A 23365-nucleotide genomic window follows, 5' to 3' on the forward strand; every position below is an offset into this window, starting at 1 on the left:
GTAGTTTCTATCTCAAAGATATATATCAAATGATCATGCAATAACCTGAGTTTAGTGTAAAATAGGCCTGGACAATTTAGCATTAAAAATGGTGTTGCGAAATTCGTCTTTCTCTACATAATCCACACACTATACTTTCTAGCACATATTTCTTAAAGATATATCAAATGATCATGCAATAACCAGAGTATAGTTAAAAATAGGCCAGGTAATAAATTTTGGACAATTCAGCATTAATAATGGTAGAGATTCAGTGATCAAGGTAGTGATCTTTTCAAATAAGAAGCATTACACTCTCCTAGTGTTACCTTTAAACAATCAAAACTTACATTCTGTTATTTAAGGGATTGTCTAGGGAATTTCGCAAAAAGTCATTTTGCAGTTGCAGCCCACTTTTGCAGGAGAGAACAGCCACCTCAGATGAATCACACGAATAAGACAGAATCTGCTAAAGGATGGATGTTGTCATGAAAAAAATGAGGGACTAAATGCCTTTTTTTGCAAAATTGCCTAGGCAATCCCACTATTTAAATGTCACTTATCTGTGAAGTGATGCAGTCGTGTGTTTTTACTTTTTATAAAAGGAGGCACTTAGTTGTCTCATTTGAAAATATTAAAAAGTTCAGAATTATGCAAAATCTCTCTTTCTCTCTCTCTCTCTCTCTCTGGGCAGGTAATGTTGACAAAATGCCTGCTGAAAGAACACTTAATTGAACTGATTCTATAGAAGAACCTTAAAAGTTAAAGAAAATATTGAACTCAGGATCCTAGCCAAATAATGTAACTGAATGAGATATAGACTTCTTACTTAGGTGCCTCCTATTGATTTTGTTATTGAGTGGAACAATCAATCAAGGATGAAATGAGACTAGTTCAATTTTCCGTTTGCAGACTCATAGATTTGTATTTACTGGATGCAAGTTGTTTCTAGAGAAGTTTAAATTAGATGGATCAGCAGAAAACTAGAGAGCTAGAGTTGCAAGGAAGATGGTTGAGAGTATGAGAACAACAATAGTTAATTTAGTATGCAAGTTGTTTCTAGAGAAGAAGTTTAATTAGATGGATTAACAGAAAACTAGAAAGCTAGACTTGCCAAGGATATGCGAGAAATCCCTTAAAACCTCATTTAAATGTGGAAGGGCAAGAAACATTGAAAGCATTCAAATGAGATTTGATACATCATATGTACTCATTCTAGCTTTACTAGCAATAGAAAAGTGCAATTGATGTGAAAATACAAAAGCATCAAAGCCTGACATGATTCATGATCATTCTATAAGGGCTAGAGAAGCTTCAACATGTGATACCCTCAGATGAGTTTTATTTTTATTTTGGGTTTGTGGAAAGGCGGTGTGTCCCAGTTGTGTATTTTCTTTTTATTAATAAAATTTAAGGTGTCAGGGCCTGGGTCCTTCTAGATAAATTTTTTTGGTCCAAAAAATATCACATTATCTAATATGAGAACCCATAATTTCGTTGTATGTTACAACGAGAATAAGAACCATAAGGGTGCCATCATAACAACACAAATGCATTGGATCCCATCAAAACTCCAAAGTTAAGCATGCTTGGGCAAGAGTAATACTAGGATGGGTGACACCTCCTGGAAAATCCCCGTGTTCACCCCTGATCTCTTTTGGGTACAATCCAGCTTACCTACCAAAGAAAGAGAATAGGAACCATAATCTCTATATTCTGTTCCAATGGTCTAAAAAGACCAAAAAAAAGTGGGTCTTGATGAGCAAGTTGCATCATCTTTGTTTTTATGGTCTTTGGTTGAAATGGCTCTAGCTGAGGAGTGTCAACAGTCTAGGGATAAGCTAGACAGGATACAGAATCACTACTGCTGGTTTGCCATGTATCCTTTGGGACCTATATCTAATTTTGATCAATTGACAGCCATGTTTGCCTTTCCTTCTAGGTGATTGTGACCTAGGTTTGAAATTTCGGGTTCGGGTTCGGTTTTAGCCTCAGAATAAAATGAAGTTTCAGTGGAAATTGTAAATCTTACAATTCTGCCAAAATTTATAAATTTCAGTTTCGGTTTTAAATTTTGGTCCCTGCTGAAATTTAAAACCATGATTGTGACACTACAGCCCATTACATGTGGCACATATGTGTGTAGTGATCAGGCGGGTCATTACCATACAGAACTCATGGGGTCCCTGGCAAATGAGCTATCCTAAACAAAATAATAAACGCTAGAGAAAAAGCCACATTAAAATGATAAATGGTTTAAATTACAAGGAACCCCCATGATATACCCAAGCACTTGACTTATAAATATACCCGCTGTTGTTGTTGAGCTGAGAAAGCCAGTAACTGCTTCGGTTTGTTTCTGAAGAACCTGTTCAGCTTCTGAAACTGCAGTGACCAAACACTACAAATAACAAAGAATTATTGACCAGTAAACCTCATATGTCTAATAGTGAAAACTGCCAATTTACAAAGTATCATAGATTGTTCAATTCATACATTGTCAACAGCCATTGTTTGAGTGGATATAAGCCCCAAGTTTTGGGTTACCTGGCAACAATGATAAGCATGAACAAAATGAATATCAAAGAATCTTAGTGAAGGTTTAATTTTGTTTAAAAACTATGATTTCTCCCATTACCACACATTTACTTGCAATGAATGAGAAGACATGCTCTTCCAGGCATCTTAGATGTTGGCGCTGTTGAGAAACCAATCCCACAACTTACTTGTGTAAGCTTTTTAAGCTCTGTTGAAGTTGGACCCAACCTTTAATTCTCTATTCCCATCTTGTTTTTATAATCTGTAGAAAGTACCACATTCTTTATCCACATTCAAATTCAAGTATAGAATTTGTATTAGTTACTCCTGAAGTTAATAAGAGAGCTCTATAAAATACCTATTTTGAAAAGAAGTGCAGTCGAATCCTCCAATGCAGTTTGTAAATTATTATGCAGCTCCTTTGCCTGTTCAAGTATAGAATCCTCTGTTTGCATGATGAAAAAATATCATACATATTGCTGGCTTCCATGCTCCAAGGGTTGATACGGTGAACCTTCCACCAAAGTATAGTGAAGAAGAAATATGAAAGCTCAAACTTGCCTATTAGAAGGCTGATTACAAAGATAAAGCACTTACCTAAGACTCAAAAGATTGCAACTGTCAAACCTAGTCCAATTCTCTCTAAGTAGTAGCAAGTTCAGGGATTAAGAGGAAATGTGAGATTTTTTAAACTAAAAATGATTTTCCAATGAGGAATATAGCTTAGACGTATTTAATGGTTATTAAAAGTGTTAGAAATGTGTGTTGAGAAAAACCGCGGGCAAATCCAATCCAATCGTGCACAAATTAACAGAAAAGTAAAATAAACACAAGCCACAAGATGAACACCAAGATTTACATGATTCGGCCAACCCAACATCCACGAGTGAGAAACACGATCTGCCACTGTGAGAAAAAACAATATACAAGAATTACAATGGATTAACCCAAAGCCCACAAACTTGCAACCCTTTCCTTGCTTCTCTCACCCAAGACTGTACAAGAGAGTAACCAGAGAAAACCCCGAAAGAAAACCTAAGAAAAACACAACAGCAAGAAAAACTGAGAAGAAAACCCACAGGAAGAAACCCTCTCTCTCTCTCCCCCCTTGAGGCAGCCGACAGACCCCAAGCCTCCCACGTCCAAAACCCTCTTGCCGTAACACTCTAATAATGTGATAGAAAGGGGTTTTTAAACTTAGGTTTTCATAAACCCAAATAAGCATAGTTTCCTATTTTGCTTACTTGGCTTCCCACCCAAGCAACCCATGTGGGTGGGAAATAAGGCAACTTTACCTACAATGTGAAAGGAACCTTTTATCTATAGTGGAGATGTGAAACAGGTGAAACTAGCCGTTATAGATGTAAAATTCTGATATTTTTTATTAATCTGATGTAATTACAATTAACAATAACTAGTGCTTAAATAAGCACTTGGAGATAACATGAGAGATAAAGATAAGGAGATCATCCTAATCTAACCAACTTCCCTAATCTACCACATCATAATATAAACCAACTTCCACCAAGATCATAAACGGTAAGATCTTATCATGATCTGATATTATTTGACAAAACTCAACACGCCCCCTCAAACGTATATTGATTGAAAATCTATATATGTTTGCATACAATGAAAATTCCCAACTTGATTACAATAAAAATCCCCAAATAATTACAATAAAAAACACCACCAACACACTCAAGCATCTTCTAGTGTAATGCTCACCAAGTTGATGAGAAGGTCCATTAATGCTGACTGATGCTTCCTGCCGATGTCCATAGATTCCAGTTGTCGAAATGAAGTCGCTTGCAAGACAAGCAACGATGATAGACTCAAGGCCTTGATGGGCGAGCCTACATGAAATTGGTCACCATGGACCAATGCGAAAATTGGCGAGAATGAGCCTAATGGGTAAGAAAACTCTCTCAGGCACGCACTCCAAGGTTCCGAGGCATACACCTCAATGGACTGAAGCACCTCAATTGAGTAGAGTAGCTACTATTCAGGCACGCACCCCAAAGGTCCGAGGCATATACTTCAACGGACTGAAGCACCTCAACTGAAATAGTTTGGAAAAAGATATATGGAAGAAAAAGATATATGGAAGAAAAAGAAGATAAAGAAGAACGACAACTAGCGGCTTAAGGACAACAATTAGTGGCAAATATCAAGGAACTTACGAAACCTTGAGAAATTAGATAGTGTGCAAAATATAGGGTGTAAGTATCAATAATCAATGGCAACTAGAAAGGACAAAGAAGGGTTTAAGAATATCTCCTTGGTTTGCACCGGCAAAAGTAAAGAAAAGTGTTAGGCATAAAATAACGAGGAATGTATTATGGGGATACAGAGGAAGGGGAAATGCTAATGTCTACTCCACTTTTAGTCTTTCAACAGTCTCCACACATTCCCATGCCATGCCTAGTTGAGGTGGCACCCTTCCATCATTGCATCAGTCTTTCCATCACGCCTAATAGCTTTGCAAGAGAAAGAACTCATCCAGAGAAAGAACTCATCCATGAATGAAGAGATAAAGGATGATATGCATGTCAATCAAGATCGTGGAAGGAGGTGCCGCTCCGCTCCACAAGGCAGAAGCAAAGCTGTTGATATTGGTTGATCTCACATGAAAAGGCAAATTGAGCTACACTATGAATGATCCTTTACAATGGAATAGTAAAAATCTTGGATGATGATCAGATTGTAGGATGGAAGCAAAGGGTAATGAAGAGAAGAACACAGAAAATGAAAGAAATTGGTATGCTAAAAAATGCTATAGGGTTACCATCATTGGTTGGGCGGACAACTGATTATATCGGCCATCCTCTGGAGAACAACAACATGCGTGCGTTGTGATAAGCACTGCGAGGTCCGATCGACCCGCTCTGATATCATGTAAAATTCTGACAGTTTCTATTAATCTGATGTAATTGCAATTAACAATAACTATCGCTTAAATAAGCACTTGGAGATAAACATGAGAGATAAAGATAAGAAGATCATCCAAATCTAACCAACTTCTCTAATCTACCACATCCTAATCTAAACCAACTTTCACAAAGATCATAAACGGTCAGATCTTATCATGATCTGATATTATTTGACAAATCTCAACAGGTCTCATCGACCATCTCGGTTGATCTTCAGTCGACCAAGAGGATAGCTGTCGGGCTATTATAAAAATCTGGAAGTTGAAGTCCGATCGACCGAACCACCTTCGTCCACCAAAGCAATATTTCTGGATTTTAGTTTTTGTTTTTAACCCTCCAAACTTGGTTATTTCAATATAAAACATTGCTTGGTCTCCCACTTTGGGTCCACTTGATTTTTGAAGAATATTTAGATAAGGGATTTTTGCCACCGCAAAAGACATTTCCCAGATGGTCTGCAGATGGTCTGTTGCATGAAAGAACCAAAATTAATTTCAAGAAAGATTGAAAGCAAGGATCAATGAGGCGTTAAATTCCTTTCTAGCTCTTTCAACGGCTATGAAATTTGAAATCTTGTAGTCGTTGGGCCCGTTAGATTCCCTACGTTTCAGAAAAAGGGAAAGAATTCGTCTGCTGATGTACCAACGAGCTACGTTGTAGGAGCGCCTGAAGATGTACAGCTCCAATCAAATGGCGGAATGATAATTACACTTCCTTTTTTTTTATAATGACACTCCTCTCTTTACTTTACACTTGTTAGCACTTTATTATAGGTTGGCACTTGGCAGAAGTGCACTTATTTAATGATCCAAAGTTCCAAACCATTTAAATTCTAGACTTTGCAATGGGCAGCCATTTCTCAAAAATCTCTCTCCTCAAATTATCTTGACCCATTGAGAGAAAGAAGATGAAGAAGACTAAGAACATAAATTAACAAACAAAAAAGCTAAAAACAAGTAGACAAAGGTGAAGAAAATAGAAAAAAAAATGAAGAAAATGCTAAACAAAAGAAAATGAAGCAGAAGAAGGAGTCGGATAACTAAGATTATTTGACCAGTGCGATTTTGTTACATCACCCACTACAATAAATCCATCATACTAAGTAATGGTCTATATCATTCGGTCGTTCAACTATAGTTCTTGAATCTAGATTCTTCCGGTCGTCACCTCCTCCACATGTTGCAACTCGGTTCTCACACATCCCATCATGTGGGTTAAGTCATGAGGTGACTCATTGTGACTACAATCATTAGATTACCATGCTCTGGTAGTGACAACCACTTAATTAGTGTCCTTGGAGCAGGCTTTTGTAAAAAAAAAGAAAAAAAAAAGAAAGAAATAAAAAGAGACAATATGTCTGTTACAAATAAGGTTTGAAATTTCGTTCGAAATCTAATGGAATCTATTTAACTGTAAATTTTTCTCCTTATTTATTTCGGTTTTCGGCTGAAATTTCCGAAATTTTGGCCAAAAAATCGGCTGAAATTTCAGTAATTTCGGCTGAAATTTCGGGATAATATTAGATAATTATCAAAAGTCCAGATTTTTTAGTGAACTCCCTAAAATTTCGGGATAAGCAAAATTTCGACTGAAAAAAAACTACCATTTCGTGTATGGTTGATTTCGATTTTGCTATGGACCGAAACCTGAAATTTAAAACCTTGGTACTTACAACGGGGTGAAAGCCTTTTTTTTTTGGGGTAAGTAACCTGGGATCAGACCTGCAACCTCATGGTTGAGACACAAAGCATCAACCATTGAGCTACATGCCAAACCCCGTGAAAGCCTTGGTGAATAGGTGGAAATTAAACTCATCAGTACTCTAGGGGTGCAACTTGGGTCGATTTTTGGCAATTCAGATTGATCTTTTACCATAAAATCGGTCTGTTTCAGTTGATTCCAATTTACTATTTAGCAAAAGCTCAACTAATATGCCTGTCGGCTTTAGTCTCCCTAAAGCATTAGGTACATCATCTCGTTGGTGTTTATCCAGATACTTTTTTGAAAAACACTTTTAAAACGGGATTCCCTTTGGAAAAAAAAAAACAAGACTGAAATGACCGTTAATTTGACCCTTTTAAATGTGTATTTATTGCTTTTTTAAATGTGTATTTATTGTTTTTATGGGAATTTGAGCTCCCTCCATTTGTCTTTTAGTGGATGTGGCTCAAATGGTTGAAGCCTGTTATTTTTGCCAAAACAGAATCCCGTTTTCCTAGCAGTGCGGAAAACACTTTGAAAACAGGATTCTGTGTGGAAAATAAAAATGAGAGTGATGTCACCGTTGATTTGATCCTTTTACAAGGGTATTTATTGCTTTTATGGGGATTTGAGCTCCTTAACTTTGTCTTTTAGTGGATGTGGCTCATTAGTATCCCATTTTCTTAGCAGTGCTCTTCAAGATTATTATTATTATGACAGCGTGCACAATACATGGTTCCATGCTTTGATCAAACAAATCAAGGTGATCAACTATTTATTCGCGACCTTGTTACCAAAAGGCCTTCTTGTCTTAAGATTTTATTTATTTGTGAAATGGCCTTCTATGTCTATAGTTTGTCCCGTATCAACTTGATTACATATTCACCAAGGGCCTACCATAGGTCATGCCTTCCGTTTTTTTTTTTTTTTTTGAAGCAACTCAATTTGATGGACAGTATATTAGAGCCTATGCTTCTGAAATTTTTTCCCTTGAATTTAATGGTAAATATTTATTAACACGGGCGACTATGACCAAAACAGTCATGGAGTCAAAGATGACAGAACAAAGAAGATGGAAAATGCAAGCACCAAATCCCTCTTCAGGGGGGGATGAAATCGAAGATCTCTAACTCGATCTGCACTAAATATGCTTCTCAATCAAGCGAGATGCGTCCGCCTCTCCACTAGTTGACCTACTAACGTGATGAAAGCAAGTCAAATGTCCCTCCACACGGTCTATGCCCTCATTAATGAACTCTGAAAATCTCCTTGGTTGAGGAGATTGACCATTCAGCCATCTTATACATTAAGGGAATCTCCCTACACTATGAGATTATCCAACTCTATATCATCACCAGTCTTATGTCCTAGAGGATCGCCCGTTCTTCCACCTGAATTGACTCTTTGAACTGTAAAAGTTCGGGGGCCCGGGGTTCCCCAAACTAGAACTGTAAAAGTTTAACTTCAACCATTCCGGGTGAGGAGGCTCCATCTAGGGGCAACGATCTCCTCACGGTCCCTTAATGTTCGTGTTTGAATAAAAGGTGAACGGAAGGACTTTAACCCATGATATGACTAAAGTTATGATTCTAGAGAAAGAAGAGAAGACACTTTTAACTACATTCTTAGAGGTGTGAGCATTGCTTTCTTTTCATGGAACCCAATAGGGCAGGAAACACCCAAGAAATCCTGAACAAGTCCAATATTTTACTCCAAGCCTCTTGAGCATACATGCAATGAATAAGCATGTGGTTCACTGACTCACCTGCTCCCACACAAAGAGCACAATGGTCAACAGGAAGCATGTCACATTGACGGAAATGATACATGCACAATGAGTGTTCTTAGTTTTTATGCCATTAACCCTCTTCATATATTCATTTCCAGAGTTTTTATATGGTGGCAGACCGACAAACAACAAAGGCAGAGAGTGAAAAAACCATCCCCTTGATTTTTGATCCATGTCAAACTCCATTTTTTTTACTGTTACCTTTATAAAAAATCAACGCGGTTGATTTTCTCTCTCTCCGCCCTTTATATGTAAAGGGTGGCCACCATATAATTTCTCTAATTTCCCATAGCTGTACAAAATCTCTTCGATATTAATGTGCAACCCTTCTCGGTATCTTGCTGTTAATAAAATAATATTCTTCAACTTTGTATTTACCTTTATATATATATTTTTTAGAAATGATCAAGGTTTTAAATTTAGACCAAAATCCAAAATTTTGGATTTCGGTCAACACCAAAACCGAAACGTTCCGAAACCAAAATTCCTGAAACGTACCAAATTTTGATCAATTTCAATCGAAATTTTGGTGAAATTTAAGATGAAATATTAATATTTTATTCCTTTATAGAATTTCAGCTGAAATTACAGAAATTTTGGCCCAAAAAACGATATTTCAAGCACCAGTTACCCAATTTCGGCCAAAATTTTGGAATTTCGGCTAAAATTTTAGTGACGGATAAGACCGAAATTACCTCTGAAACCGAAATTTAAAACCTTGGAAATGATATAGGCACAACCATATTGTGATAAGAGGTGTGAACTCACCCTGTCCTATATGCTTAACGCTGCAATTCCCAAAAAAGCTGTCAGCGACCTTTGACAGCTGGTTAAAGCATATGAGACAAGTGGAGTTCTGTGTCTATATCATTTGCCTTTTTTTCCTTTAATTTCTTTTTTTCTTTCTTAGAAGGCAAGGAGGTTGCAACACAAAGCACCATCCTATTGGACCAGACACTCGACGCAGCCGACACATGTTCTCCCTATCAGATTGCGTCATTTCCTAGTTCAACCACATCAAATTTCAACCATTCAATCCATTTTGCCTATGATTCTTCTTGTCTATCTCCATCCTATTCAATTTCTCTACATCTCCATCCCATTCAATTTCTCTACTACATAAACATGGGTGTCTAAGCAAATACAGGGAGGAGTTGACAAAAACAAGCAAACAACAAAATTTTCATGTTGCAGGGAGGCTTTGGGATGATTTCCCTCTCCACCCACAGATGGAATCTCATGTTATCTGCCAAAAAGCCTTCTTTTAGCCCTCCACCCAAGCTCATGGGCAGACACTCTTCAAACAACCATCTATCACACCATTTTATTCTCCCAATGCATTCATTATAAAAAAACAAAAACTATACTATTCAAGGAAGATAATTGATATCCACACTCCCTCTTTTGATACTAGCACTCCACATTTTATTACTTGATTGACTACTCACATCCATCTTACTAGTTCGCTCAACGCCACCTCATATTGCAAACTAGTTCACGAACCGGTTTGTAATCCGGTTCACTGTATTACACCAAAATTACCAAATTATGAACGGGCATGAAAGAAACATTTCATGCTTAATTTTAGGCTACTGATATTGGCAACACCTTGTTTTAGTAATTGCACAAACTCAGCTTGTCTTCTCTTGGCATATGAGTACTTTTTGGGGAGAAATTATATGGTGGCTGACTGTCAAGTCCCGCGAAGGTGGTACGATGGAAGTACCATCCTTGATGTTCAGCAGCCTCTTAAAAAGTACACTGCTAAATATAAGGGTGGTACGGCTATGACGGTACTTGACGGTTAGGCACCATATAAGAACTCCTTTTTGGGAACTGTAATAACCTTTGACAGCTGTTTAAATAATAAAAGACACGGAAATATAGCACAAATATCAAAACATGGTAACCTTTGACAGCTGTTTAAATATTAAAAGACAAGCTGTGTTCGCCTTACTAATTCGGCCCTTGACAAGATAAACCAGGAATCACTTTCCTTGTTGATCCGAAGAGGGATACGAACCCAGTTCATTTTAGTTCCATTTTGTGCTCTATTTTACTTTTTAAAAATGAGTCTTACCAAATCGCAACAGCATGTTTAACATTGCAATTAAATCTAATTGATCAATTTTGTTATGCATCAAAAACCTTAGGTCCGCTAATGTTTATACGAACCGAACGAAGCAAACCGACGAACAAGGTAACACATATCAAGAGTATCATGGGGAATTATAGATTTATAGTAGTCTTTAAAAGAAATTTAGAAAAAAGTATAAACTAGAGATTAGAGTATCATTATTGGAACAAATGGAGTGAGAATATCAATTTGCTTAGAAGAAATATAGTAGTAGAAAGAAGAAAAGAATAAACAAAGAAGAAGATAAAAAGTAGTGGAAAGTGGGGTGACCACAAATTGGTGGCTTCCAGGTCACCATGTCACACGATCTTCTCCTTTCCTTTTCATGTTTTGTTTTATTCTTCTTCTTCTTCTTCTTCATTTGGGCTGTAGTACAATGCCGAGAGGCAGGCTAACATCACCACATAATTATTGTTTTTTGTGGAGGTTTGCATGACTTCATTTCCCACTTTTCCATCATTTTTCATTCTTTTTAATGTTACTGTTCTTATACGCCCCTCTTGTTATCAACATTAAAATCTGATACGCGAACCGATCAATAATAATTATTAATGCAAGTTTGTATATGAAGATCACATTTTAATATATTGCTTCCTAAGGGCATGTTTGGCAAGCACAAAAAATAAAAATAAAAAAAAATCACAGAATATTTGTTTACCTAGGCCGTGTTTGGCAACCATGAAATATTTTTCAAAGAATATCTAGATTGTCTGATATGGCGGGCCGTCTATAGGGCGGCCCTCCGATGCAGAAATTTTATCCCTCAAATGATCCAAGAATATTGAACCATAAAATCGTGTATATAGCTTTGATGTGGAATGGACCCATGTCATTTCATTGTAAACCAGCTCCAATTTAAATTGTTGTATAATGCTATAGAGAAATGTCTTCCATACATATACAACAAAAGTTGGTGTATGTACATGTTCACATCCATTAATCCAATTTACCTAACAGAATAGTGATCATGCTTGTTTGATTAATTGAACGGCCTGGATTGGCCGGTATCAATCCGATAAGAGATGCTTTGCACACTAAATTAGTTTATATCATTGTAACAATGTCTTTATTGTGATATTACTCAGGGAAATTTCTCCAAATAAATATTTAATCTGATCTTCTTCTTTTTTAAATTTAATGCATTTTACTTACCATTCCCTTTAGATTTCTGCCCTTCTTCCTCTTTAGTTTTTAAAAGCTAAATGTTATTCTTCTTTTAAGCAAAATATTTTTTTCTTCAGTTTCTTTTTAAGTTTCTTAATCTCTTTAGAAACATATTTTCTTAAAGTTTTCTTAATGATTAATTACATATTTTTAGTTTTTAATTAGTTTAAGTGTCATGTGAAATGAATTTTTTGTTTTACATTTAAAATTGATTAGATATCTTCCAAATTTATTTATAGTTTTTAAATTCCAATTAAATCATAGAACTTTCTTAATTTTAATTAACTTAGAATTATACTTTTTTGAAGATTAGAATTGTATTTTTTTGGTAGTTAATTAATTTGAAATCTGATCTTAATGTCATTTTAGGGGCAAACTTTCAAGACTACTTTGTTTAAGTGTCTTTATTGCTTAATGGTAAGCATATAAAAATTGATTCTTATTTGCATATATAATTATTTTAATTTAATATTATTTATATGGGACATTAAAAACTCTTCGGAATCCATTAACTATATTATTTCTAAAATTATTTATAATCATTTTTTGGTAGGTAAGTTAGGATTAACGTACAACCACAAAGTTGAGGTACGGCGCCGGCCAATTGTTATATAATCATTAGGGGTGCAACTTTGGTCAGGTTGGGTTGAGCTTTTGCTTAAAAATGAATTGGAATCAACCTGAATCAGACATGATTTTAGAGTAAAAACTCAACAAGAATTCCCAAAAGTCGACCCGAGTTGCACTCAACTCATGATAATTCGAGTTGAGCTTTTGCTAAAAAAATGAATTGTAGTCAACCAGTACCCTGCCGATTTTATAGTACAAGCTCAACCCAAATCCCCAAAATTTGACCCGAACCCTACTCTACGGAAAAGTGTTGCTACTCGGTCTTGTAGCTAAGCTTATCTACTCGGTCGGGTTAAATCTTAAATACAGTGGAGGCCCACATTGTTTGGGTGATCAAAACCATTCATTTGAAAGTCCCTTACCTAGATAGGGTGTCCACAAAAAATCAGACTCATAGGATGATCCTAACCCATCCAACAGTGGAGGGGAAAATGGGCAGATTTGTGGACAAACTGTGTCTGTCCATTTTTCCCATTTCCCTCTACTGTTGGATGGGTTAGGATCATCCTATGGGTCTGATTTTTTGTGGACACCCTATCTAGGTAAGAGACTTTCAAATGAATGGTTTGGATCACCAAACAATGTGGGCCCCAACTGTATTTAACCCGACCGAGTAGATAAGCTTAGCTACAAGACCGAGTAACAACACTTTTCCGACTAACAGAAAATTGATATTTACAAATAATCATATTTAACTTCAAAACTATTTGCATATAAGGCTATATGCAAATTAATAATTTCTAGTGGGATCCAAAGAGGTCCTTAAGATAATGGATTAAAGGGTATCTCCAATTTTCATGATATTTAGAATTTATCACAAAAAAAAGAAAACTGATCTAATTATTTAGTTTATTGTAATAAATTCAATAAAGTGACAATAATAGGGAAATGATAAGTTCATCCCCGTTTCAAGCATTTCTACTCCCTTCGGTTGTAAATGAATTTATTTTCAGGAAAAGTTCACAAAATGGGGTGGAAATACAATCATTTTCATGGAAAGGCAAAAAAAAAAGAAAAAATTGTGCCAGAAGGGCTAGGAAACGGGGTGTAAATATCAATTTAACCCACCGAGGCATTGGCTCTTTGGCATAAAGTCATGGGTTTGCTCCTTGTTGACGAGTGTTCGAATCCCGCCCGTGTAGTGGGTCGTTAAGTGTATCCGTAGGGACTAGTCCTACTCCCGAAAGGGGGTGGGGACATCCTACGTCATAAAAAATAATAATATAGAATTTAATTCACGGTGCTCAATGGTTTGAACACTTTTCCTTAGAATGACATTTTAAATGTATTTTGATTATTCTATTACCATCACTATGCCATCACAAAAGGATAATTATTAATAATTTAACAAGATAATGACATTTCAAGTTGTTCATAAATAGGAAAAAATATTACAATTTTATCGTGTTTTGACACCTGTCCAAAAAAATAACATTTTTAAAATTTAACAGCATCAAAGGGTCATTTTCAAAATTTATCAAAGACAAGCTTAACCGACACCATTTACTATTTTGGACCATAGCTAGCAAAACTTCGTTTTAAACGGCACCCTTTTCTTCCCTGGGACACCCCTCTAATATATTTATGACCATAGTTAGCAAAACTTCATTTTAAACGGAGTCTCGTACGTTCTTTTTTAATACTTCGTTTAAAAACTTTTAAGCTAATAAAAACTCCGCTTTTTTAGGAAAATATTTAAAACGCATTTTAAACATATTAAACACATTTTATGACTAATTTTCCACTTTACCCCTGCTATGTTTTGTAAATGACAAAATTTTAAATGTATTAAACGTGTGTTTTTGTGTTTTCAATTATTTGAGAGGAATGCTAAACTCATAGGAGCCGTTGGAGAAACCGGACACAAGGGCTTCTCCATTGGATCCACTCGTTTTTCTAACTATGTTACTACTCTTTTTATAATTTATACTACAAGGGTTAGACAGAGAAGAAGATGTGCGAATCGGGTAGGATAATTCGATTGAGTAACTCAGTTCGGAATGATGGAATAATTCAAAGGCACTCGAATGAGTGTCCCGTGCTCCAAACTTGAAGATGTTGTGGCCATGTCCTTTGAGAGGGAGGATCAAACTTAGCTTAGAAACAATCAAGGGATCAGATCATTCGATCATGATGAAATTGAAAGCCGAAGGTGGGGCCCCATAATTGGAAATGCTTTTGACATAGCATTTATCCATATTAGTTAGGATAGGGATAGCTAGATATGATACGTGATCCACCATTGATTAGTCCAACCATGATTTGATGATCATGGTTACCATGGCAAAACACCGTTTTAAACTACATTTTTTTCAAAAAAAAAGAAAAAAAGAACATGATTTATTGGCTCCGTTTAAAACTTTTCCGGTGAATAAAACTCAATTTTTTTTTATTTTTATTTTTGCAAAAAATGTTTAAAACGCCCGCGTTTTAGACATTTTTTGGCCAACTTTCTGGCTTTACCCCCACCCCCCCACATATTTTATAACTGACAAATTCTCAAATGCATTTTTTTGTGTTTCTGTTTTTTTTACTACGTTTTTTAAACCAATACCATATTAAACTTGAATTTTTCCCATCCCATTTTTTTTTGCCGAATCACATTTTGCTAACTATGATCGTTACCTTATCCTGGCCATTTTTTAGGTTTTTATTGAGAAGATTTTGGCCATTGAGGTCACATTTGGCAATCATTCTTTGTTAGATTGGTGATATAAAATCACCACATTTCCTAAGTTTGGGATTAACTTCTCTTGGAATGTGTTTTATAAGTTTACTAGAGAGGGCTTTAGATCCAAGGTTATTATTGTGTTTCTTTTACACTGTTCCATGTTGTGAAGACATTGTAAATAGGGAGTTGGATTTTTGCTTGGGTTGCAAGAAGAAGGTATTGGTGGTTTTTTTTTATTTTTTTTCCATTGTTGGAAATGTAAGCGTTTTCACCCTGTTGTAATTTTCCAACATTGTTAGTGAATTTCTCTTGTTGTATTGCCATTAATGTAGGCCAAATGCCGAACTACGCAAATCTCTTGTCTCTTGATTTCTTAGCCTTTCTTTATTTGACTACACACGTAAATCTTGATTTTTTAGCCTTTCTTTATTTGACTACACACGTTAAGTCTTTCCATGGGTTTCCGACGGCTATTTTTTGTTATTTGCTTTGAGTAGTTTTTGATAACCGGATTTCTAGGAGCAGGTTCTCCCTGCTACGCGGTTCGCTTTGCTTGCTTTTCTGAATCTGCAATTGCGAAGCGTGATTTTTGGCAAATTTTGTGAAGCGGCAAGGAGTTGATTCTCCTTGCTTGCTCATCTACAACCATTTCCATGATGATTGCAAAACACTTTTTTTTTTTTTTTTTTGTAAATAATATAATAAATTATGAGAAAAGAGTGTTTTCTTGGTCCCATAGTACCATACTAATGACTGTATGAGAGGGTCTTATAGTTTTGACAGGAATAGTAGGACCCCATTTTCCAAAAAGGGAAATGATATATTCCCCCTATTTTCTTCTTGGTCCAGCCCCTTTTAGCGTACAAAGAGCATAGTTAGCAAAATGTGATTCGGCAAAAAAACAGGAAAGGAAAAATTCTGATTCAAAAAAAAAAAAAAAAACATAGTAATAAAAATAGAAACAAAAAAATTAGGGGTGGCCAGAACCGAAGAACCGAACCGGAACCGAACTGTAAGAAAATATTTTTGGTCCGGTTCGGTTCCACTGATGAAGAACCGAACTTATTCGGTTCGGTTCCGAGTCTAATGTTCTCGGTTCGGTTCCGGAACCGAAGAACCGAACTTTGAATATATATATATATATATATATATATATATATATATATATATATATATATATATATATATATATATATTTTTATATTTCTATTATACATATACTTAATAATATAAATTACTTATAATATTAATAAGTAATAGTTAATACTATTCTTATAATAAGAAAATAACTTATACTATAATTTTAATTAAAAGTTTTTATAAATTATAATTAATAATTAATAATTAGCCATTAGAACCGAAGAACCGGACCGGACCGAACCGATTATGTTCGGTCCGGTTTGGTTCGGTCCTACTGTGTACTACGGTTCGGTTCGGTTCTTACGGTTCATGGAACCGAGAACCGAACCGGTTGGCCACTTACGTTTAAAATTTTGTCATTTACTTGAAAAGTTGGGCAAAAAATGCATTTACTATGTTTAAAATGAATTTTAAACTTGTTTAAAACTTTGTCCTAAAATATGGAGTTTTCTTTTCACTGTAACAATTTTAAACAGTGTATTGGCAGACCGATAAAACACGCTCTTTTGCTAGCTGTGAGCAATAGTAGTTATAATTTATAAACACACCCAAGGGGGTGGCACAGGGAAGAAAAGAGGGTGAAGTAGACCTTACAAGGTGAAGTACATATAGTACATCCATGTAATCTTCTAGTTTGGGAATTTTTGTTTTGTTTATGAAAATTCAAGGGCATAGTGAAAGTCATAAAATGCCCAAATCGTCGTTGACTTATTAAAAGAATGAAAACTCCCCTTAATAGTATGGTTTTTGTCTCTTCTCCCTTTTTTTACTTTCTCCATTTCTATTTTCACCCTCAACATCACCTCCAACCTTTTAGAAAAGTTTAAGACACTGTCACACCAGTACACGACTCTCCTCCTTGGCTATCATACATAACCCAGCTGATATCCTTTGCTAATAGCACTACTCACTTTCTCTACACTTTTATGAATGGACAGTATCTTCAGTATTGTAAGAGCCGTTAAAAGCTAATTAAAATAGTGTAAAACAGAGTGAGTTGTGCCATTATCAGAATATGGTAGTATAGACTATAGAGATCAGATGCCTTGTATAAATATAATATGTTAAAATAATAATCTCTCCTCCCATTTTAGTCCACCCCATTTGTTTGTCTAAAGTAACAAAAAGAGGTGAACATGTGATAAAAGGGGTGGAGATATTATATATAATTACATGGATACTTGATGCATTGTATTATCATGCTTCCTCGTCTATATCTAGATATGAGGCTGTCTGTGACTGATATAAGCTATTCATGTACTTAGTAGACCTTAACTTGGGGGGTTTAATGGCCAAAAACAATTATGATTGGATGATTATAAGTGTTGATCCGATCAAGATCCATAGAAATATAATAGAAAATATGAATATATGACAGTTCGGATTTAGGGATCAATAAAAACATTTAAGCCATTGCTAAAATAGTTGATTTGTGGGCTATAACCAGTAAGAAAAGTTCATCTCAATCAAGTTGTGCCCCATGTGCATTATAGGCCTATTTGGCTAAATCTTGTGTGTACATCTTGTGGTTTATGTATTTTTACTATTTCGTTTCTTTACGTGTGATTCGATTGGGTTTTGCCTGGTGGTTTTCTCAACAATTTATCCCAAAACCAAATTGAGTAATTTTCAGTTCTTAATGTTCTGTTCACCATGTGGATGGAAATCATTAAATAAGCTGTTCTTGGGATTGGCTTTTCTACTTTGGATGAGTTTATCTGGAAATTATCTTGCTCCGTGTTCACTTATTTTGTTTAATTTGGCAATATTTTATTCAAGAACAAAGGCCAATATAAACAAAAGATAGCAGATCCATCCAAGTATAAAATAAACCCTGGCTTTATATCCCATTGGGAACAGCTTTTGTTCAATGAAATAGCAAGCCGGGTTTTATTTTATCCTTGAATAGGCTTGCTATCATCTGTTCACGTCGAGAGTAGCTAATCCCATGGGTTTATTCAATATAAAGTTATCCAAGCAGAGTACCCAAGATCTCGAACAGACTATCCAAGGATTTCTATCCCTGTGGAGAACAGCCCCAAAAATAGCAAATGTCCTTTAATCAAATTCATTAAAAAAGATAGTCCCAACAGGATATGTAGTTACAAATGGGGATAGCAGTCCCGGGTTTATGTTTATCATTATCATTGGATAGGCTTGCTATCCTCCACAATGTTGCCACAAACAAGTGCATTTCTGAAGTATGATGCAACTCTTTCAAATGTCTTTACTATTTTAATATCCATTTACTTAAGATTTACATGTAAATAGAGGAATGCCCCTATTTAGATTTATTAAAAATAGTTTCATGATCCAATTTTAAAGGATAAAAAGTCAACTTTTCAGTTCTATTTCAAAATCTGACCTTTTCGATCATTTCAGGTCGTGTCAAAATCTTAACTTCCAATCAATTGGGTATTTTGCCAATTTTAAAAATTCATAAATTCTATCATGTCCAAACATTATTAAATCACAAAAGTCTAGTAAAAAAATCTCATAAATTGGTCTCTAAAACTTTTCACCTAGTCAAGCACTCAAGCATCAGTCCACACAGGCATTTGAGCTGACATTGATTTTCCTGTAAGTAAATGTTGGATCTTTACAACCTTGATGTTATGATGGATTGGGTTGCAGACGATGACCTTGTTGTTTTCACAACAAATGATACAGGTCAGCAAAATGTTGAAGACCCTTCGTGATTCCCTGTCGCTTCCCTTCGTGCTTACCGGACCCTTCACGCTTCACACTTCCCGCTTCCCACCTTTCCTGAGAGCCTTAGCTTCTCGCACTGCACCTATGATCATCGGTTCACGTCAAGAATAGCCCCGATGGATAGGGTATACTATACAAGCAGGTAGCAATCCCAGTAGTATATTCATGATAAAATTATCCAAGCAAGTTAGCAATCCTGGTTGTTTATTCATGATAAAATTATCCAAGTAGCGTAGCCAATCCCAGGAACAGCTTATCCAACGATTTCTATCCCCGTGCTAAACAGACCCAGTAGTTCAAATGCCCATACCCAAGTTCACTTAAAAGGACATTCCCAATTGAGCAAATGTCCCCTAACCCAATTCATAAAAAAAGATGAAATTCTCAAACATGACATCATCTAAAAATGGAATTCGTGTATATATATAGTACAAGAGCAGTTGAGCCATAAGCCTCACAGTAATAGCTTAAGTTTGAGCTTGGCAAAACCCAACAAAGAGAGAAAGAAAGAGATGGTGCAAGAAGAGACTCGTAAGGGTCCATGGACAGAGCAAGAAGACCTCCAACTGGTTTGTTTTGTTGGATTGTTAGGAGAACGAAGATGGGATTTCATAGCCAAAGTTTCAGGTTCGAGGGGGGTGAAGGAAGAACACACACAAAAAAAAAAAAAAAATGTACTAGGTGGGGGTAGTTACCCTTTAATCCACTGGTTTTGTTGTAGGTTTGAACAGAACAGGTAAGAGTTGCAGGTTACGTTGGGTGAATTACTTGCACCCTGGTCTTAAACGAGGTAGGATGACTCCCCAAGAAGAACGCCTTGTGCTCGAATTGCACGCCCGATGGGGAAATAGGTTTGATTTTCTTAATTCTGCGCTGAGTAATCGATCAAGCAACATAATTACTCTGATAAACACAATACAAACAGTCATGGGTCATATACACCATGAAGTACAACAAGTGTCTAAGCTATTAGACACTTAAAATGAATGTTCTTAATGCAAATGGGACATTAAAGCCTCTTTGGAAGCTTATAGTCATTATTTGCAAATAATTTTGGAGAATTTTTAGAGATACCCAAAGAGGTACTTTATCATCTTCTAGTGTTGTTCTCTTATATTTTTAAGGCCTCTTTGGAAGCCATCGACTATTATATTCATTATTTGCAAATAATTTTGGAGAATTTTTAGAGATACCCAAAGAGGTTCTTTACCATCTTCCAGTGTTCTCCTTTTTTTTTTTTTTTTTTCTATTCTCTTGTAATTTTGGATGCTTGTTAATTTTTTTCCTATTCTCTTTTAATTTTGGATGCTTTTCTCTCTCTTTTTCTACTTATGACTTACAAGGATTGGTTATAGATGGTCTAGGATCGCGCGAAAATTGCCAGGCAGGACGGACAATGAGATCAAGAACTACTGGAGAACCCACATGAGGAAAAAAGCCCAAGAAAGGAAGAGAACTATTTCATCTTCATCCTCGTCATCGTCTCATCGTTACTCTCCATCGCCAAATAATCCTCAGGTGGATTCAATACCGCAAGTAAATGTCGAAAAGCTAAAGCCAAGTGATGTAGGAGATTCTAGTACTTTGGTCATGGAAGAAGAGGAGAATGAGGAACTAGGTGGAAAAGGGTACTCTATGGAGCAAATTTGGAAGGAAATTGATCCTTCGGAGATTATAAAGGGAGTGGCGGGCGAAGGTTATGAGGAAGACGGATACAATTTCTCTTCAATTGCTTCCCCCGTTTGGGATTTTGGTTATGACTCTCTCTGGAAAATTGATGATGAAGAGCTCAAGATTTTGTTTCCTGTGGATGATGATCCGCATGGAAAGTTGTCTTGATGGCCAAACCAGTTTCCTTTTCTATTTTTGCACATAGCCATGTGACCTTTTAGTTATGTAAGATCTCTATAGCATGAGGTTCTTCTTATGTCTTTGTAACTCACAAAGTCTTATATGTTTCCATGCATAAATGCTAGGGTTAGTTTGTTTATGTGCATAAGATGGTGTACTGAAACTCCGCTGGATGAAAAAACCATGTTAGAGGATGTATGTACATAGGTGTATGCTCTTCAAGGTTGTGTTATTGATCCTAAATATATGCTTCAAGAGGTTCAAAAGATCATCATTTGTCATTTGATTGCTATACTTGGATCAATGTACTGTTTGATGTCACATATTGCCCTTTGTTTCACCTATGTTTATCTTTGCAATTGCAATGGAGAACATGCAACACGAGCCTTGAGAGAGAGAGAGAGAGAGAGAGAGAGAGATGATGGGGCAGCCCTTCTCTACAGAATATTTATGGGGAATGATAGTCCCACCCCATTTTGTTTGTCTTTTCCTGAAAATGAGATAGAAATGGGGTGGAAATATCATTTCCAAATGCTTACATGTTGAGAGAAAAGACAAACAAAAGGGGGTGGAAAAACCATTTTCCAATATTTTTATATTGAGAGGAGTTATTTAAAGCAAGGCTAGCCATTTTAACGGAATGAAAATAGGTTTCTAGACAGGACCAAATGATTTGCCTTAAAACACTGAAGACCCAATATGTCTTGAAAAAGGAAACATGTATTTGCATGTATTAAGGAAATGTATAACATAATTTAAGTGCCATGAATGACACAAATCCATGGTTTCAAATGAAAAAGGTTCTCATTTTTAGATTACTGCAAAGAACATTGTATATAATCTTTGTATCTCTTACATCAAACATAAATGAAGGCTCACATACATCAACTTACTGTGTATATTCCCTCCTTTTACTGAATGCATTTCCTTGTAAAAGAAAAAGTAGTCTTGAAGATTCAGTTGTGGCTGTGTGAGCCCTCCCAATTTTTCCTTTTTGAGAAGGCTCAAGTGTAGGGGGTGTGGTGTGATTAGAAAGTAGTGATAAGCATATGTTCTGCTCATATTAAGTAGTCAGCTTTTCTTATAGAGTAGTGGTCCCTATCATTCTCACATTACCTTCCTAATTAAAAATATGTGGTTGGTGTTTAGCCTCCTAAATCCATAAACCAATATTCTTCGACCCTTTTTGGTATTTACACCTGTAATCAAACTTGTTTCTTAATCAATTTTCATTAAATTATATTATCATCAGCTTATTATTATAGCTAGTGGCAGGCACGTGAAATGCACCAAGGGAAAGATAGGGTAAGAATTTTTCGCTTTAATAAAATAACAAGTGAAGGTGGGATCGACGGCATTTTTGTAATTACACTCCTAATTCAATTTTATTTTATTTTTTGGGACTGTTGCTACTTCTGGATTTGGTCCCTTCCACCATTGTTTTAAGCGATTTGCAAGGGTAGGCATTTCCCAGGCTCAGATTTTGTCATATTCATTTAATTCATCTGAGGTGGCTGCTCTCACATGCAACAGCCCAGCCGCGAAATGCCTTCTTTTAAATATCATATTAGGAAATTAAAACACTTTCAAAACTGAAACCCGTCCTGAAAATAAAGACAAAAGTGAAAATGACCGACTCTTCAGTCATGTTCAGTGTATTTTTTGTAATATATATCATTATCACCCCATGTATCTGTAAATATTGGCATTAGAGGCATGGTGTAATTCTGGGCCAGGTTGGATTAGGGTTGTCCCTCGTGAACCGAGGCTCGGGTTAGGGTTAAGGGAATGCTATCTTGGGGTGGGCAGTAGGCCCAAGGAAAAACCAAATAAATTACAAAAAAACCATATCCCTATGATTTTTAAAATGACGTTGAAAGTAGAGGACCAGATTCGGTTTAGGTAGAGTCATGTTGCCAAAAGCCTAAACCCTAACCCAATTCAAAATTAAATCGGGTTGGTTTTTCCCAACCCTAATCCAACTTCAACCCAGGGAATGCCAACCCAAGCCGAGCCGAAGTTGCATTGAACCCGTCAGGTTTGGGTTGAGCCCGGCCTAAGATGCACACCTAAATGGAGGGTGTAATATTTTGGGATAAAAAAAGTGAGTAAAAGTAACT

General features: G+C 36.0%; 1 protein-coding gene across 2 annotated transcripts; it reads left to right on the top strand.

The window, feature by feature from the left end:
* Positions 1–19716: 19716 nt before the first annotated feature.
* LOC143848811 (transcription factor MYB59-like) lies at positions 19717–21514 on the top strand. Of its 2 annotated transcripts, none has more exons than XM_077357876.1 (3): positions 19717–20021; positions 20116–20245; positions 20750–21514. In XM_077357876.1, exons 1-3 carry the CDS (start codon positions 19907–19909, stop codon positions 21231–21233), a joined length of 729 nt encoding a protein of 242 aa, XP_077213991.1. In that variant the 5' UTR covers positions 19717–19906; the 3' UTR covers positions 21234–21514. The 2 variants fall into 2 exon arrangements, with proteins under 2 accessions (XP_077213991.1, XP_077213992.1); XM_077357877.1 differs by having other exon boundaries at positions 19996–20047; positions 20107–20245.
* The last annotated feature ends 1851 nt before the right edge of the window (positions 21515–23365 follow it).

Source organism: Tasmannia lanceolata, unplaced genomic scaffold (genome assembly GCF_043159265.1).
Source record: "Tasmannia lanceolata isolate RefF3 unplaced genomic scaffold, GAP_Taslan_0.1 ptg000016l, whole genome shotgun sequence".
NCBI lineage: Eukaryota > Viridiplantae > Streptophyta > Magnoliopsida > Canellales > Winteraceae > Tasmannia > Tasmannia lanceolata.

Excerpts from the sequence above, each read along its gene's own strand:
- LOC143848811 (XM_077357876.1), top strand. The coding sequence starts at position 19,907 with ATGGTGCAAGAAGAGACTCGTAAGGGTCCATGGACAGAGCAAGAAGAC. Across the intron at positions 20,022-20,115 it reads TTTCATAGCCAAAGTTTCAG|GTTTGAACAGAACAGGTAAG; the intron begins GTTCGAGGGGGG and ends GTTTTGTTGTAG. Across the intron at positions 20,246-20,749 it reads CACGCCCGATGGGGAAATAG|ATGGTCTAGGATCGCGCGAA; the intron begins GTTTGATTTTCT and ends GATTGGTTATAG.